The sequence below is a fragment of the Myiozetetes cayanensis genome, unplaced genomic scaffold (assembly GCF_022539395.1).
Source record: "Myiozetetes cayanensis isolate MyiCay16 unplaced genomic scaffold, myiCay2020 scf6-25, whole genome shotgun sequence".
In the NCBI taxonomy this organism is placed as follows: domain Eukaryota; kingdom Metazoa; phylum Chordata; class Aves; order Passeriformes; family Tyrannidae; genus Myiozetetes; species Myiozetetes cayanensis.
In genome coordinates, this window is record NW_026087853.1 from 12,241,397 (window position 1) to 12,257,343 (window position 15,947).

General features: G+C 39.5%; 1 protein-coding gene across 2 annotated transcripts in view; it reads right to left on the bottom strand.

Annotated features, from left to right (window-relative positions):
- The window catches only part of AK7 (adenylate kinase 7), a 33,040-nt gene continuing 17,093 nt past the window's right edge, over positions 1 to 15,947 (bottom strand). Inside the window, exons 13-18 of one of the 2 annotated variants that reach the window (XM_050336786.1) lie at positions 14,923 to 15,051; positions 13,816 to 13,881; positions 13,036 to 13,233; positions 9,277 to 9,497; positions 1,817 to 1,975; positions 1 to 89 (exon numbers count right to left, since the gene is read on the bottom strand). In XM_050336786.1, coding sequence (XP_050192743.1) covers positions 39 to 89; positions 1,817 to 1,975; positions 9,277 to 9,497; positions 13,036 to 13,233; positions 13,816 to 13,881; positions 14,923 to 15,051 — 824 coding nt within the window. In that variant the 3' untranslated portion in view covers positions 1 to 38. Of the gene's footprint in view, positions 90 to 1,816; positions 1,976 to 9,276; positions 9,498 to 13,035; positions 13,234 to 13,815; positions 13,885 to 14,922; positions 15,052 to 15,947 lie in introns of both variants that reach the window. The other variant, XM_050336785.1, reaches the window with a different exon arrangement.

Here is a 15,947-nt window from a genome sequence, read left to right on the forward strand (position 1 = left end):
CTGCATTTTTATTTCACAATTCCCATGGCTGCTAGGATTTAACGATTATTCCAGTCAATATCAGGACTGTTCTTGAAGAGGTATTCTGCCTATAAACAGAAGAGTTTCAAAGTTACAATTATTTTTATGCCTCCAACTTTGAAATTTATGCAAAATAACAACAATATAGTGGATAACATTGCTTTAAAAAATTGCAGAAAGTATTATATGACTCTCTAAAATGTAATTTCTGGCAGTTATGCCAAAGAAATCCCTTTCCCACAAACACCGTCCAAAAAACCATTGACCTCATTCTCCTTCTTGGTAGCAGTCACCCTGTTTCTATTGTAGGTAAGAGAAGAAAGTGAGCCATTTATAACAGTATTTGTCTCTCCATGGAAAAGCCTAGGGAGTACCATAGGGCCTGATTTGTGGACCCAGAGGAGTAGAGGATACTGATCCTTAAAAGCGATGCAGTTACTAGGGAAGATCTCATGCTCATACAGCTACAGGTAATTACCACTCACAAAAAGGTTAATGTAAGAAAACATTCCTTAGTGCCTGAAGTGGCATTGCAACACTCTTGCTTTCATTTTAAACTTTTGCTTGGTTAATAAAATGCTCTGTTTCAGCTTGTTAATAACTTGCTAGGATGTGCAGGAGAACAGGAGCACAGCAGTAACGTTATAGCACCTGAATCAGTGTCTGAATGCAGTGCTGACCCTGCTTTCAGCCCAAAGTTGAAATGGATAACTTCCTGACATCATTTGACACTGGAATTATTCTATGAATGTCCTATGGGATTTTCTCATTAATTTATCTCTGTGCTGTGAAGGGAATTACCACAGAGCTTGCATTCATCATTACAACGATATGTTTGGTTGTGCCTAGAGAGGCGGATGGAGAGTCACATCCCCCTTTCTGAAGGGTTAAAAATTTTATATCATTTGAAAGTAGACATAAGCAGCTAGAATTGTTAGCACACAAACTGAACTTTATCTGAACCATGTGCTTATGTTGTGTAAGTCAAAGATGGATCACAGTGAAACCTGGTGCTAACAATATGAACATTAATAATAGTCAGAATAGACAAAGCTGCAGCTTAAAAATTACTTAAAAATTAATAGCTGGAGTGGACAGCCTGTAGATTGTGTTATATGAACTGCGAAAACCATAGTATGGCATGGACTACAGAACAGACCGAAACTGCCTCTGAGACCCACCTAAGAGGGTGTGAAGGGGATCACTTAACAACCACTGGTAACCAAGCAGCAAAACAATAGAAAGCAATAATAAGACCCCAGCCCCTTACATGGCTGTTGGTCCAGACTGTCCTGTGAGGGATGGGGAGTGTAGATTATAAGGGTGTAATTGCCTTGGGATTTCTTTTGTGGTACCTGGCTCAAGATACCAGATATCATAACCGATTTGTGCCAATGAGCCTACTGGAGATGAGAGCCTAGTGTCAAATGTTTGTTTAACTTGCAGGCTTCTTATGTCACAGCAGAATTGTCAGGGTACATAAGATGTGCAGTGCACATACCAAAGGGAAACAGATTCTGATAGTGATTCTTGCCCTATTACTGTTTCACTGAACTGGATTATGCCCTTACTTGATACACAGTATCAACTGAACCCACAGAGAGTAGTTGCTGGGTTTTAATTTTCACTGTTTAATTTTTACTGTTTAATTGCTGTTCACCAGAATTGCAGATACAAGTTATTAATTAGTTTACTATTATGACAGTGGGGAAAAAGAATTTAAGTCCTTATGTTAGTCCTTTGAGTCTAGATGAATATTGAAACATATTGAAGAAACAAAGCATAATCACCTTACCAGAAAATTGACTGGATCTTCTGGCCTGATCCTACAGCATTCATTTATCCCTTGCATAAGTGTTGGCATGACATTCTTCATTAAATAGTTTCGTAGTGGAAGGGATTGGGCCTCCAGTAACTCTTGTTCTTGTCTTTTCACTTCCTCCTGCTGTTTATTCTACAAGTAATGAAAAAAATTTTAAAAAATAAAATCATACATAATAAGGCTTATAACATCTACCAAATAGCACTTGGCTACATAATGATTATGGCCTAGAGGAAAAAAATTAGCTTTAGAAGCTATGGGCAGAACTTTAAAACACAACTTGGTAGGAAAAAATATCAACTGTTTATTGAATTTAGAACACGTGACACACTGAGGACAAAGAATTAAACATGATGACTACTGAAATAATCTCCTTAGTAAAATTATTTTATTTTTCTTCTTTAACACCTAAAAGGAGATTTATTCCGAAGTCTTCCAATGGTCCTGTTTCCATATGGTACTTAGCAAAAGGATTGGAATACACAGTAGCACTTCAAAAAATAGTACTATTGCAAATGCAGATAGTTTCTTCGGGGTTCTACTCAGAAGAGAGTCCTGGAACTCTAAATATTAAAATGGTAAGTTGTGTTGTGTTTGGTTCCTTTGCTTTCATAGAATCATAGAATCAGCCAGATTGGAAAGGAACTCTGAGATCATCAAGTCGAACCCCTGATCCGCTACCAGTGTGGTTACTAAACCATGGCACTAAGTGCCACATCCAGTCCCATCTTAAAAACCTTCAGGGATGGAGAATCCACCACTTTCCTGGGCAACCCATTCCAATGTCTGATTACACCCTCTGTAAAGAATTTCTTCCTAAACCTCCTCTGGCAGAGTTTGAGACCATGGCCTTTTGTCTTACTGATAGCTGCCTGGGAAAAGAGACCGACCCCCACCTGGCTACAACCTCCTCTCAGGAGTTACAGAGAGTGATGAAGTCTCCATTAAACCTCCTCCTCTCCAGACTAAACAACCCCAGCTCCCTCAGCCTCTCCTCACAGGACTTGTGTTCAAGTCCCTTCACCAGCCTGGTTGCTCTTCTCTGGACCCGCTCCAGCACCTCAATGTCTTTCCTGAGCTGAGGGGCCCAGAGCTGAACACAATACTCAAGGTGTGGCCTCACCAACACTGAGTACAGGGAAAGAATCACTGCCCTGGTCCTGCTGGCCACACCGTTCCTGATACAGGCCAGGATCCATTGACCTTCTTGGCCACCTGTGCACACTGCTGGCTCATGTTCAGCTTTCTGTCAATGCAAACTCCCAGGTTCCTTTCCACCTGGCTGCTCTCCAGCCACTCTGTGCCCAGCCTGTAGTGCTGCAGGGGGTTCTTGTGGCCAAAGTGCAGGACCTGGCACTTGGCCTTGTTGAACCTCATCCTGTTGGAATCAGCCCAACTCTCCAGCCTATCCAGGTCCCTCTGCAGAGCCCTCCTGCCTTCCAGTTGATTGACACGCCCCCGCAGCTTGGTGTCATCTGCAAATTTACTAATGGTGGACTCAATCCCCTCATCTAAATCATCAGTAAAGATATTAAACAGAACTGGGCCCAACACTTAATTTTTATTTCATTGATGTTTTTGAGGGGTTTGAGAGTTAGACTAAAACCACTGTGATTTACATTTGCTTACACCAGCTAAATTTATTCCCAAATTCGGGTTAAATCAAATACAGTTATTTCACTCAAAAAATAGGAGGAGTGAGGAAATAAAACTGCTGCAAATTTCTCTTTCTTCCATTCAAGAGCACTTAGTAACACGCATATTTGCAGTAGCTTTAGGCAAAAGATTATTCCAACTCATTTCCATTGTCCTCTCTTCTCACATTTTATTCATCGGTAGCCTGATGTATATAGATACAGCAAACAGATGATATTCTGAAGACTGCTTTTCTATATGCAATGTTCAGATAAAACCAATACACCAATCACAGAATCACAGAATATGCTGAGTTGGAAGGGACCCACAAGGATCATCGAGTCCAACTCAGCTCTGCACAGGATCATCCCCACGTATCACACCATGTTCCTGAGAGTACTGTCCAAACACTTCCTGAATTGTATCAGGATTGGTGTTGTGACCACTTGCCTGGGGAGCCTGTTCCAGTGCCCAACCACCCTCTGGGTGAAGAACCTTTTCTAATATCCAACCTCCTCTGACACAGCTTCAGGCCATTCGTTTGGGTCCTATCACTGGGCACCTCAGAGAATATACAATCATAATATACATATAATAATATATGTATAAAATAAAATATTTACCTTCTTCACCCAATCCAGGAGTGCTATTGAATAAATCTGGCAAGTGGTCTTTGGTCACTACTCAGAGACAGCAGCTAATCTACAGTCTCAACATCAAATGAACAGTTGCTTACATTTCCTGAGCACCTGCCTATCTAAAAGGATAATCTTAAGAGTACATTTTATTTAAATACGTGGTTTAGCTTTGAGTGATGCACAGTTTGCTCTATTAAAGGTAGATACCATTGGATTGGTTGTAGCTAAAAATGTGTTAACTATATCTAAAAAATTTACAGAGCACAAAATGTTACAGTATGCTTTTGGTATAGAAAAGTATGCTGAAGTTCTAATGTTGTTTAAAGTGAACATGCTTCCAAAATGGTGTTAACTCTTTGTGTAAACCTTTCTCCTTCCCAAGATCCCTTTAGTCCTTACCTGTATCTTTGGAATGTCTAAGAGATAACTGGAAGCTCATCTATTGGTTGTTAACCCTTTCTTGTAATCGGTTGGTTTGTAAGACCTCCTGGACTCCCACTGGTCACTTTGTAATTCCCCCAAGAGCTATTTAAGGAGTCACTCAAGACAATAAACTCTCTCTGCTATGGGGTCTGGTTACAGCAGGTGCTGCAAAGCATCCTGGAAGTTGTAGTTCTAAGTACTCTGTCACACATACTCTGTTGAATGCTTGTATGGGATTGGCTTAAGTTACCTGTGTGACGTGGCAACATTTGAAACTGCTATATAAGCTGAGACTCCTTGAATAAACTCTCTCTCTTGTTACACACCACGTTGGTGTCGCTATGGTCCCCATGGGACTTATTATTTATTATATTAATAACTGCTACATATGGCGCCCGGAACAGGGACCTAAGCCTTATCCTGAATCAGGAAGAAATACGGACCAGACGTCAGGTACCAGCCTATATTTAACGCTGAAGGACGTCCGCCGTGAAAAAGAAAATAACGCCAGGTACCAGAGGAAAGGAAACTCTGATGGGCGTAGGCGGGAGAAACCGCGATTGAGCTCGAAAAAAGGCCTGAATTCGGTAGGAAATTGCCTACGTTTTGAGAGGACGCTCTCGAGAAGAAAAATCTACGTCCCAGGTGAGAGGGCGGGAGAAAATAGAAAAAGAGAAAAAATGAAAACTTTTAATTCACGTGAACCGCAGAATATTGCAAAAGCCTTAAGCTTAATATTGAAAAAACTTTGGAGACAAGTTAACAAACATAAAATAGCTGGACTTTTAAAACTGATGAAAATAACTGTTTTAGGACTGCTGTTATTTACAATGCTTAGTGAAATTACTTGGAAAGAGGGGTGGAGAAGCAGAGAGAAAACAGAAGTAAAAAAGGTGGACACTTTAAAACCCTCCCAAGAGAACTCGTCCACAGAGAGAAACTTTAAATCTTCCCTCCTCCAAACATTGTAAAGCATGGAACTCCACGTGCTACTGCTGTGTGGAAAGGGGGAGGGGGTCCGAGAGTATGGAAGAAAAGCCTTAGAATATACCTTTTTGTGCTGAATTTTCGCGGATGCGTGAATTCCGGGAAGAAGGCGCGTGTCGCGGATTGTGTGACTGGTAAAAGGGAACAAACTTTGAATCCCCAAGCCATGGCAAACTTGCAGACACGTGGAGACCACGCCGGAGCATGGGCGGCGCCATCTTACCCATGCCGGGAGCAGGAGGTGATGCCTTCTCTTCCTGTCTCGTGGCCATGTTGTGGACTGCCTCTGCTGGAGGCATGCATGGAACATGGTCCGTGCTGGGAGCCGGTACCTAAGCAACAGCTGCTGTGCCTACCAGCAACAGCGGCGCGATGTTTAAAAAAGATACGTAATAACCGCTCGACGTTGCGAGCGGCGAGACCGGCGGCGGGCACAGAGCGCGGGGCTGTCGGGACGCTCGGCAGCCGCAGTGAGTCAGGTCGGGGAGGGAGCTGTGCACGGCTCCGCAGGACTGCTGACGGCGGGCGGCGACTCCTGCCCCCCAGGCCGGGCGGCTCCGGGACGGGGCTCGGCAGCGACTTCATCTCGCGGTGCCAGCTGGTGTCGACCAGGCTGCGGCGGTTCCTGCGCAAACCCAGATGGCAGCGGCGGCGGCACCACTGGGAGCGGCGGAACCGGCGCACAGCGTGGAGGGAGCCGGGCGGCTGGAGCGGCGCCGCCGCGGGGCGCCTCTGTCCGGAGGCCACAAGCGGACCAAGGTCCGGCCGAAGCGCAACCGAACGGGAGGCGGTGACCCGAGCGCGGAAGCCCCGCCGCAGCTGGTGGCGACTCCCGCCGCGCCCCCGACCCGCGTAGAGCTCCCGGCGGAGTTCCGCGTGGAACCCCGGGGCCGGGGGGGCAGCCGCCGTTCCTGAGGAGAAGCCGCGGGGCGGCCCCGCGGCCATCCCGGGTAGTCGAGCAGGCTTGCGCCGGGACTATAACACAAGTTTGTTTAAATGCAGCTGGCGCGGGGCGCCGAGAGCGGCGCGGCGGCTTCGGCGAGCACGTGTCGGCGGCGCGGAGCTGCGAGGCTTTCGCCGCCCGCCTGCATCTGGAGCGCGGGCAGCCCGTAGTGACGGCCGGGCCGGGCCGTGCCTAAGGCTGACGGCCGCGTTCCACTACCCGTGCCGCCGCTCCCCTGAAGCGGACCACGCGGCCGCAGCAGCGCGGCCCGGGACAGCTGCACATGCGGCACAGAGCGGGGCCGAGCCGAGGCCCGGCGGCGATGACCAGCGGCATGGCCCCCACCGTGAGCGGGCCGGGCCATGGCCGCAGCCACTCCGGCTCCTCCGGGATCCTCAACAGTGACAACACCGCCTCCCCACCCCCGTGAGAGAGGCGGCGGCGGCCCGGGCAAGGACCCGGGCTGGGACCAAAACTGTACAGACACTGAATTTACTGACTGTTTTTACATGTTTTACATATAACCCTTTAGAAATTATTAGAAATGTTTTTATCTAAAATAATTTAATTAACTATCTTTAATTTTCTAATTGCACTAATAAGAGAGAAAAATTCAACATTACCTTATTAATACATTTTTAAGTTTCTAATTTCCCTGTAGGTTTGTTTAAGTTACTAATAGTCACATTTACTGACTATTGTTTAAAATTGTTAAGTTCTTAAATGTATCTAAATAAGTTTAAGTTTCTAACTATCTCGTTTAAGTAGTAATTAGCATCTTTAAGAATTTCTATTATTATTAGTTAACAAATTATAATAGTAACCTATTCCTTTCTCTAAGTACACACTCAGAAATATACACACTACTTACCACTCTTATACCTTTAAATTCATTAACTTTCCATATTCACAACAAAAGAAGGGGAGTAGGACAGTGAGAATATGCATGTAAATAAGTAAGTAAATCCTGAGTCAAACAATTTTCATTCTGACCACTACATAAAAGTTTAAGTGTATAGCTGGAATATGAAGACAAAATAAAGATTACATGTATGCATGAATGAAAAATGATTGGGGTGACCACCCGAATGAGTGAATGAGAGATTGTGTGAATGTATGAATGTATGTAAACCATACTACACCTTATATATGAAACAAACACAACATACACTACCTCTGCCAAATCTCATTGAAAAAGAACTCAGAACATGATGTTCCTCCTTTAAACTTTTCCTTGTGTTTTAATAAAGTAAATTTTCCCCAGTTATATGTAAACCCTCAGATTGATAAAAGTTTTTGTTCTAACAAATTGCATAGAACTCTTAGGTATATAAGGTTTAATCAAGTGAAAAACGTTTTGTTAAGAATTACACTGTTTTTTGGATTTACACTGTTTTGTATCTTGTTAATAAAAATGGGGGAATTATGGGGTCTGGTTACAGCAGGTGCTGCAAAGCATCCTGGAAGTTGTAGTTCTAAGTACTCTGTCACACATACTCTGTTGAATGCTTGTATGGGATTGGCTTAAGAAGTTACCTGTGTGACGTGGCAGCATTTGAAACTGCTATATAAGCTGGGACTCCTTGAATAAACTCTCTCTCTTGTTACACACCACGTTGGTGTCGCTATGGTCCCTATGGGACTTATTATTTATTATATTAATAACTGCTACACTCTGCCTGCTCTCCCTGCTTGCTGCTGGCGTCCTGGTCTCTCTGGGGGCCATGAGGCACCGCGAGGTGGGGGGGCCAGGGGGAGGGCATGCTCCCCCCCCCGCCCAGCAAGGGGTAAAAGGAAAAGCCCTTTGCCTGGGGTTCCTTCTCCCCATCCACCCTCAACATTCGTCAACAAAATGCTATTTAATGTTGAGTAAAGCTGTAAATAAGTACAGAGATAACAAAAAAAAAAAAATCCTTATTTACAAGCCAACATCAGAGCAATGTAAATGGTTCTTTAAAAGTGAGTAATTTCAGTGTATTATTTCCCCATAGGTGTGTATGGACATTCGAATAAGAAAAGGACTTAGCTGTGGAATGATCAGTTTGGTTTTAAATAGCTCTAAAAGAAGACAATAGATCTGCCTTCTGGGGAAACAACCTGACTTTGGGTGTGAATAAGGACATTCTTACAGTATGCACTTCAGGTTATTTACCTAAAATGTCCCTAGGTGTGGCAAAGTAAATAAGGAAAAAGCATCTTGTGCAAATCATGTGAGGCCAGGTCACTTGAATGCCAAGTACTTATTACATTATTAGCCAACAAAAATCATCTTTCAAACTGCATCAGGCAGTCCCTACTGAACTGAGGACTCAGCTCTTACACATGTTCTTGCAGGCTCAGAAACCTTTCTGCAGCACAGACTGGAATGTTGATCAGTGTTAAGTTAAAAATTTAGTTTGATAATTAAGGCTTGATCAGCTGCTTAGAAGCAAAATGAGTAAAATGCAAAAGTCCTAGAAGAATTGATATGGAAAATTATCATTGATTATAGTAGACATTTATAAATGGTAAAATATAAGAACTACAGCACAGCGACAGCAAGAGTACCATAGAAGTATTTTAAAGACATACAAAAATGTTATGTCTGTAATAAAAAGAGACTACATTCTGTAGGATGGGCTCCAAAATGCACTGTGAAGATAGTCTACCCCAGATCTAAAGTATAATACAAGGCATGAAAGAATGCCTTATATGAGAGAATGAAAATTTATGCCATACTTCTCAAGTGTATTTACGTAAAGATTTCTTGAAGTCATCTAAACATACAAATAATAGTGGTTTTCCAAAAATATGTATTAATAACCTACCCACTCTTCCAATCTTGCCATCCTTTCAGCATTTTCCTCAGCTTCTTTACGCTCTTGTTCAGCTTTTTCTTGGGCTTCTTTGGCAAGGCGTTCCTCGGCTGCTTTGCGTTCCAAAATCTCCTTTTCTTCATCTGTCAAGCCATAATTTCGAGGTTCTCCAATTTCTGTGATGATCTTTTGCACAATAAATCTGTTCTCAGGATCTTCATATATGGGTACATCTTTTAAACAATTAAAAAAAAAACATTTCAAGGCTTTTGTCGATTATCAGTGGACATTAGTAAATAACTGCAGGACCTAAAGATATATGGTGCTCATGTTGTTTGAATTTTCAGGTGTAAGATGTTGCTTTCAGTTGCTTATAAATGTCATTTTTTTGCTACACAGAATGAAATTTTCTAAATCAGATTTTCTTTACAAGCTTCAGCTAAAATAATTTGCATTTTAAGATGATGTAAGGAAGAAATGTATTAAAATAATTTTTATAACTGTCATTTATCAGTTGCAGCTTGCCTAGGTTTTGAAACGTGTAAATGAGCTCAATCAACTGTCAGAGATGTTCCTGACACCAGTCTTATGTCAATTTATCTAGATGCATAACAACTATCAGCTTTGTCCTTGTCTGCCCCCAAAGGCTACAGAATAGATTGTTAGGATTTAGCACAAACTCCAAAGTTTTTACTCATGCAGATTTACAAATATACAGACCTACCTCTAGTCCACCTCTTACTATGTGATATTTACAAAACAAATCTGTAGCTTCAGGTAGGAACATAGAGACTGAGTAAGACCTTCCCTTTCATTCTATTCCTTCTCCCTTTTAATTGCTGGAGGTTATTGGCACATTAAACTTGACAAGGACAAAGGAAAAGTACAAAAGAATGAAGACTTTCTCCAGAGCTTTCGAGATCCAGTAAGGGAGGCAGAAAAGGTACAGAAATGTACATGGAAAAGAGGAAGAGTGGGCATTTGAGGTAGAGAATACAGAGATAAAGGGCTTGTTCAGAGGCAAGAAATGGAAGACATAAAAGCACAGAAATGGGTAAGGAGAGGAAGTGGATGAAGGGAAAAAGACAGAACTAGAATATAGAATTTAGATGAGACTTCAGTAGTCCTTGCTTCACAGTTCTCTGCTTTAGAAAGTTATTTTGAAAGTTATTGGCAAAGCGTTCTTCCCAGTTCTTTCTGATCACCGATTCAGGCAGAAGATAGCTGTCGAATACTAACACCATTCTTCCAACAGTTGAAGTGTTTGTGATTTGGACCTGAAGTCCAAACTCTGCCCATGAATTGAGGAGAAAGATAACATAATTTTAAATTATAAAATTCTTTTACAGCTTCTTCTTTCAAAAAATCAGGAATTGCATTCCTGAAGGATTTCAAATTTAAGACATTTGCTATGACAAGCAGTCCAACGTTTCCACAATTTTAACTGCACCTGGATATACAAATTACAATGAAAATCACTTTTCTAATCACTTGTAGTACTGCTAATACCAGCGTTGAATTTGAGGTCCTAAAGACTACATGGTTTTTCTTAGACGGCCACAGAAGTGTACAATGCACATATTACAGCAATCATAACTAACTACATTTGTCCTCAAAAATCAATGCCTTTTAAATGAAAGATTAGGCAAGCACTGATGCTAATGGAGAGGAAAAATCATCAGAAAATGAGTTAATAAATCAAGGTCTTCCAATTAAATTGCTGCTATAACTTTAACATGCTTTTCGGAAAACAAGATACAAGATAACCAACTTGCAGCCTTCATGCAGTGATTCATTGTGGCAAAGTAGGGTTTACAGAATCTTGAAGCCCACTCCTTTGTACTAATCATATTTCAGACTCAGAAAAAATAATAATCATAAAAATGATACATAAAACCATATGCTACAATTTTCTAAAATTAAGGTAGAAGAAAACTTATTGAGCCAATATTTAACAAATCAAACACAATTTTTAACCCCTTCTTCAGAATATGACTGAGAAAGAAGTTGGCTCTCTGATTAAATCCAATGCAACTTAATTCTGTGCATCTGATAATCCAGATGGAACATCAACTAGAACAGAGGGTATGGGCTGAGTCGAAGGTTCCTCAGTAATTATCTTTGTAATCTGTCCTTACCATTTTACAGCAAAAGCAACATGCTTGCATACTTCAGTGGGTAACAACCAGCAATGTGAATTTTTTCCACTACTATGTTTCCTAACAACACATATATTATTCTCAAAATAATCTCAATGATTGACACTAAAAAAAAAAATCTTAGAAAATCAGTTCTGACCGACGCTTTTGAACAACTAACTTCTCATAATTCGTCTCAAACAGACATTCCAAATACCAGCAGTATGATTTTAGTTGTGGGGTTTTCCCCTTGTTCTTTCTTTCCTCTCCCCTCCCCCCAAAAAAGTCACTTTTTCTTTAGAATGCTGACACTCTGATCTCACTGGTGTTGAATAATCAGATTATAGTAACCTTCTCAAGATTTTCCAGTGATCACAATTTTCTAGATAGTGTGCAGGGAAGAAAAATTTTCTCACATACAGGCAAAACAGATACAGTTCTAGCTTTCCACCTTTAATCTCTAATAATTTTATTTAATGCTTCATAATTTACAGATTACCCATAGTGTTGCAAAATGGGGAATATGTAAAAATTTTCTTGAGAAAGAATGTTCTTTGTTGTTTGATCTTTATATACTTTCAAGTGTAATCAACAAGAAGGGAGATTTAATCTGTGACACAGAGAGCCACTCATAAGCAAGATCCAAGTGATGTCCCTGTGTTAGAAAGACAAATTACTTGTTGGTGGAATTGCCTTGTTATGGTTTAGGACTGGACATGCTTCAATCTCAGACACAGCAAGAGATTAACAAAGTTTGGGGAGAAGGTTATACCACTGATAGAGGATACAAAGAATGCAGAATTCATGGGCCACAAGGACATCCAGCAGAATTCCCAAGATGAGGAAGAAACTGATAAAGTCAACCTCGTAATTGTACTGAAATCAGCTCCGACTGGGTAAAAGGTGATTCCAGCAGGGGGGAGATCATGACCATTCACTCACAGCCCACTGACCCAAGAAACCCACCAAGTCAAAAGAAGAGAGAGACTGAGTACTGGACTAATTAGCATGAAAAGTGAGAGAATCATTAACCAACACAAGACAGGATACTAATTAATAAGAGAACTGTGTAAGTTTTAGCCAATGAACACTAATTCCGTTGTTTGCTAAAATGTATAAATAGTAAAAGGTTTTGGTAGTTAGAGTGTTTGGTTTGTGGAATACTACTGAGCATCCAGGCTTGTGCAACTCAGTGTCTCTTGCATGTGTAATTATTGGCTTGTAGCACACCAGGTAACGATTCTGATTTTTGTGAACAACAATGGTGTCTGAGGATAAGTCTAAAGAAAAAATATAAGCAACCATAATATTGAAAGTCCATGAAAATGTACTATTACAGCTATCTGGAAGGATTCAAGTGCAGAGGTCTGGAACCCAAGTCATAAAATCACTTAAATAATTTAGCTTACGAAAACAAATAACTAAAACTCCAATTTTTAAGAAAAAGCCTAACTGTACAGTAACATTTTTTGCAGGTTATATAATTAAATGTTTGTTGTATATGCAATATGCAATGTTAACAAAAGTATTATTTATATATGCACACTTATTATATGATTTTTCCAAGTGTTAAATTTGTAACAACAAAATTTTTTTTGTTCATATTTTACCCACTAATTTTATTATTTCATACCAATAAACTGAGGATGTATTTCAAGTTCATCAAAATAGTTGAGAACTGTCGTATCATCTGTGTTGGAATCTCGGAAGAGTTTCAGAGATTGCGGGAACCTGTCCTGAGTATAATGAGTCCCAGCAACGACACTCTCTGGCAGATTTGTTATTCTGTTTAGAAGGAATTCATCAGATGCAGTCAAAGAAAAAACAAATTCTGTGAAGAAGAACATAGTGTTTGAATATAGTCAAAATCTCCAAAGAAATCAAGTACTAGCAAAAACACCAGGATGAAGCAATTTCTACGTAGATGAAAACCACATCATTTTAATTTCCAACATAACTGATGTATTCCAATAAACTTGGAAAAAAAAAAAAGAAAAAGTATAAAATAATAATAATAAATATCCACAAACTAAAGCAAAGCCTTCCATTTGATTAAGAAAAATATATTCACCAAAAGGGTTGTCAAGCATTGGAACAGGCTCTCTAGAAAAGTGGTTGAGCCACCGTGCCTGAAGGTATTTAAGGGATAGGAAAATGTGGCACTAAGGGACAGTGATGGACTTAACAGTGTTGGGTTAACAGTTGGATTTCATGTTCTTAGTATTTTTTTCCAACCTAAATGATTCTGTGATTAATTGTTCACTTTCAAATATGAGGGCAGCAGCATTACATGAAATAGATATTTAAGTTAAATTCAATAGGAACAGATGGAGTGATATTTTAGACTTCTCGTTGGTGGCAGCAGTATTTCAAAACTCCTCAGTTTATTTAAAAAGAAATCCATCAAACTTACCAGGTGTGATTATCTTATGACATTTAGGTATTTTGCTTTTTATTTCTTCTTCTTCCTCTTCATCTTCTGCTAAAACAAAAGTAAGAAATGATCAATATTTTCATTTGAAGCAACAATATCACTATATTTGCTAAAAATGTGTCCAGTACAAACACAGGTCTATATCCTGATAATATTAATAGCTGGAAATCAATCTAACCTTGACACCAGTTTAGAGAATTCAATAAGTAATTTATGTTTCCAGCCACCACAGAATTCTACCAGTAATTGTTTTACCTACAGAGCAGCAGCCTATACATGCATACACAATTTTAAAACGTGTTCAACTACAAAACTGCCATCTTGTCTTTGGACTCTCCTCCTACTAAGTACATTATTCTTCCAAAACCAGAGAAAAGGCTCAGAATAGTGAGTGGAAAAGTTTTACAGCTGTATATTTAAAATACTTCCTGCCACTTAGTGTCTGATGTTCTGAATAGTCAATAAAACTGCCTGAAGAGCATCAGCTGAGCATGACCACTTACAGAACAGCATACTAAATTGAACAAGATTGTTTCTTCTTTTCCCTCAAACCTCATATTGTAATTTAAATATGAAGATGATTCTTAATCTTGATCTTAATGTATGCACAGCGCTTGCTCACAATTTGAAAGATTTGTTGCAGATCTTCTCTGAAGTCATATCTACTGTAGCTGATCTAATAAACCCACTCTAATTTGGCTCACAAGATTTGTATTGGTGCACTGGCTGCATCCCCTCATTCAGTGGTCCTTTAATATTAAAGAAATTTTCTGTTGTAGAGCTTGCTTAAGCAGAGTAGATCAACACAAAACATAAAAATATCTTTCTTGTTTGTGCATTTACTTATTACTTTGCCAGGAAAGAGAGCCTGAAAACGATCTTGTGCATAAATTAAATAAGGTGGATTACAGTATTTCTTATGCTCTAAGAATCATGTGTAAACAACTTTGGTTTGTATCCTGCACCGCAGTCATTACAGTGCTGATACAATTCCATTAGTATGGCACTGAGAGCAATAATAATAATGAGAATATTAACAGCAAAAAAACCAAAGGCAGCAACTAAACCAAAAGCAGCAGTACTTACCACGAAAAAGTTCCATTGCCTGACTGTAGGTCTCTGGGAACCCATCTAAAACATATCCCTGATTTTTACAGGGCATAGATTGGAGCTTATCCTTCACAATTGTAACAATAAACTGATCATCTAGACGACCTAAGACAAAGAAGCTTAATAGGTACCTAGTTTATAGAAACAAGATATCTGAAATTATTTTACTAACATTTAAATTCATTTACCAGAGAAACGTCTTCTTAGACCCTGAAAAAGTTATATATTTTGAGTTGCTATTTGTATATTATATGTTGACAATGATTTATGGAATATGAATATGTAGCTATAAAATAAAATCACATTTGTGTTTACAGGGATATAAATATTAGAACTTTAGGAATACTAAACATGAAATTAGTTCTATTTAGAACAATGCAATCAGATTTTAATAGAAGCAGTAAAGAAATATTTATAGAAAAAACGATGAGCAAAGCAATCATTTTCTATTTACATTTAACAGCCTTAATGATAGTTTTGCAAAAAAGAAGTGAGATTGAATTTACAAATTTCATTTTCAGATTAATATATTGAAGTATGAATTGGTTTATTAATTTGTCCTGTATTGTTGAGAAAATATGTGGAAGTGAAAAGGTTGGTTTGACCTGAGTTTTTGTGTTTTTGTAAACATTGGTTCTAGTTTATTTTGCTTTGGCTATGAGAAGTCTTAGATATTTATAACCATAGAATTATGTTATTATTCTAAAAGTCGTTATTATTTTAAATAACAAATCAAAGCATGTAGAAGAGATACATAGGTAAACCTTTAGTGATAGAATGCATTTTTAGTAGGGATCACTTTATACCACATGGAAAATGTTACGCACTGAGTTAAAACCAACATGACTTTATTCATGTATAGATGATAACTAGTACTTTTCAATAATGGCAATTGTATAGACCTTTTTCAATCTACAGACTTTAAAATTCTTTCCCAGCTTCAGTAAATATTATTTACTTTCTAATGAGGTATAAGGTACTTAAATCCCCTTCACAATCTT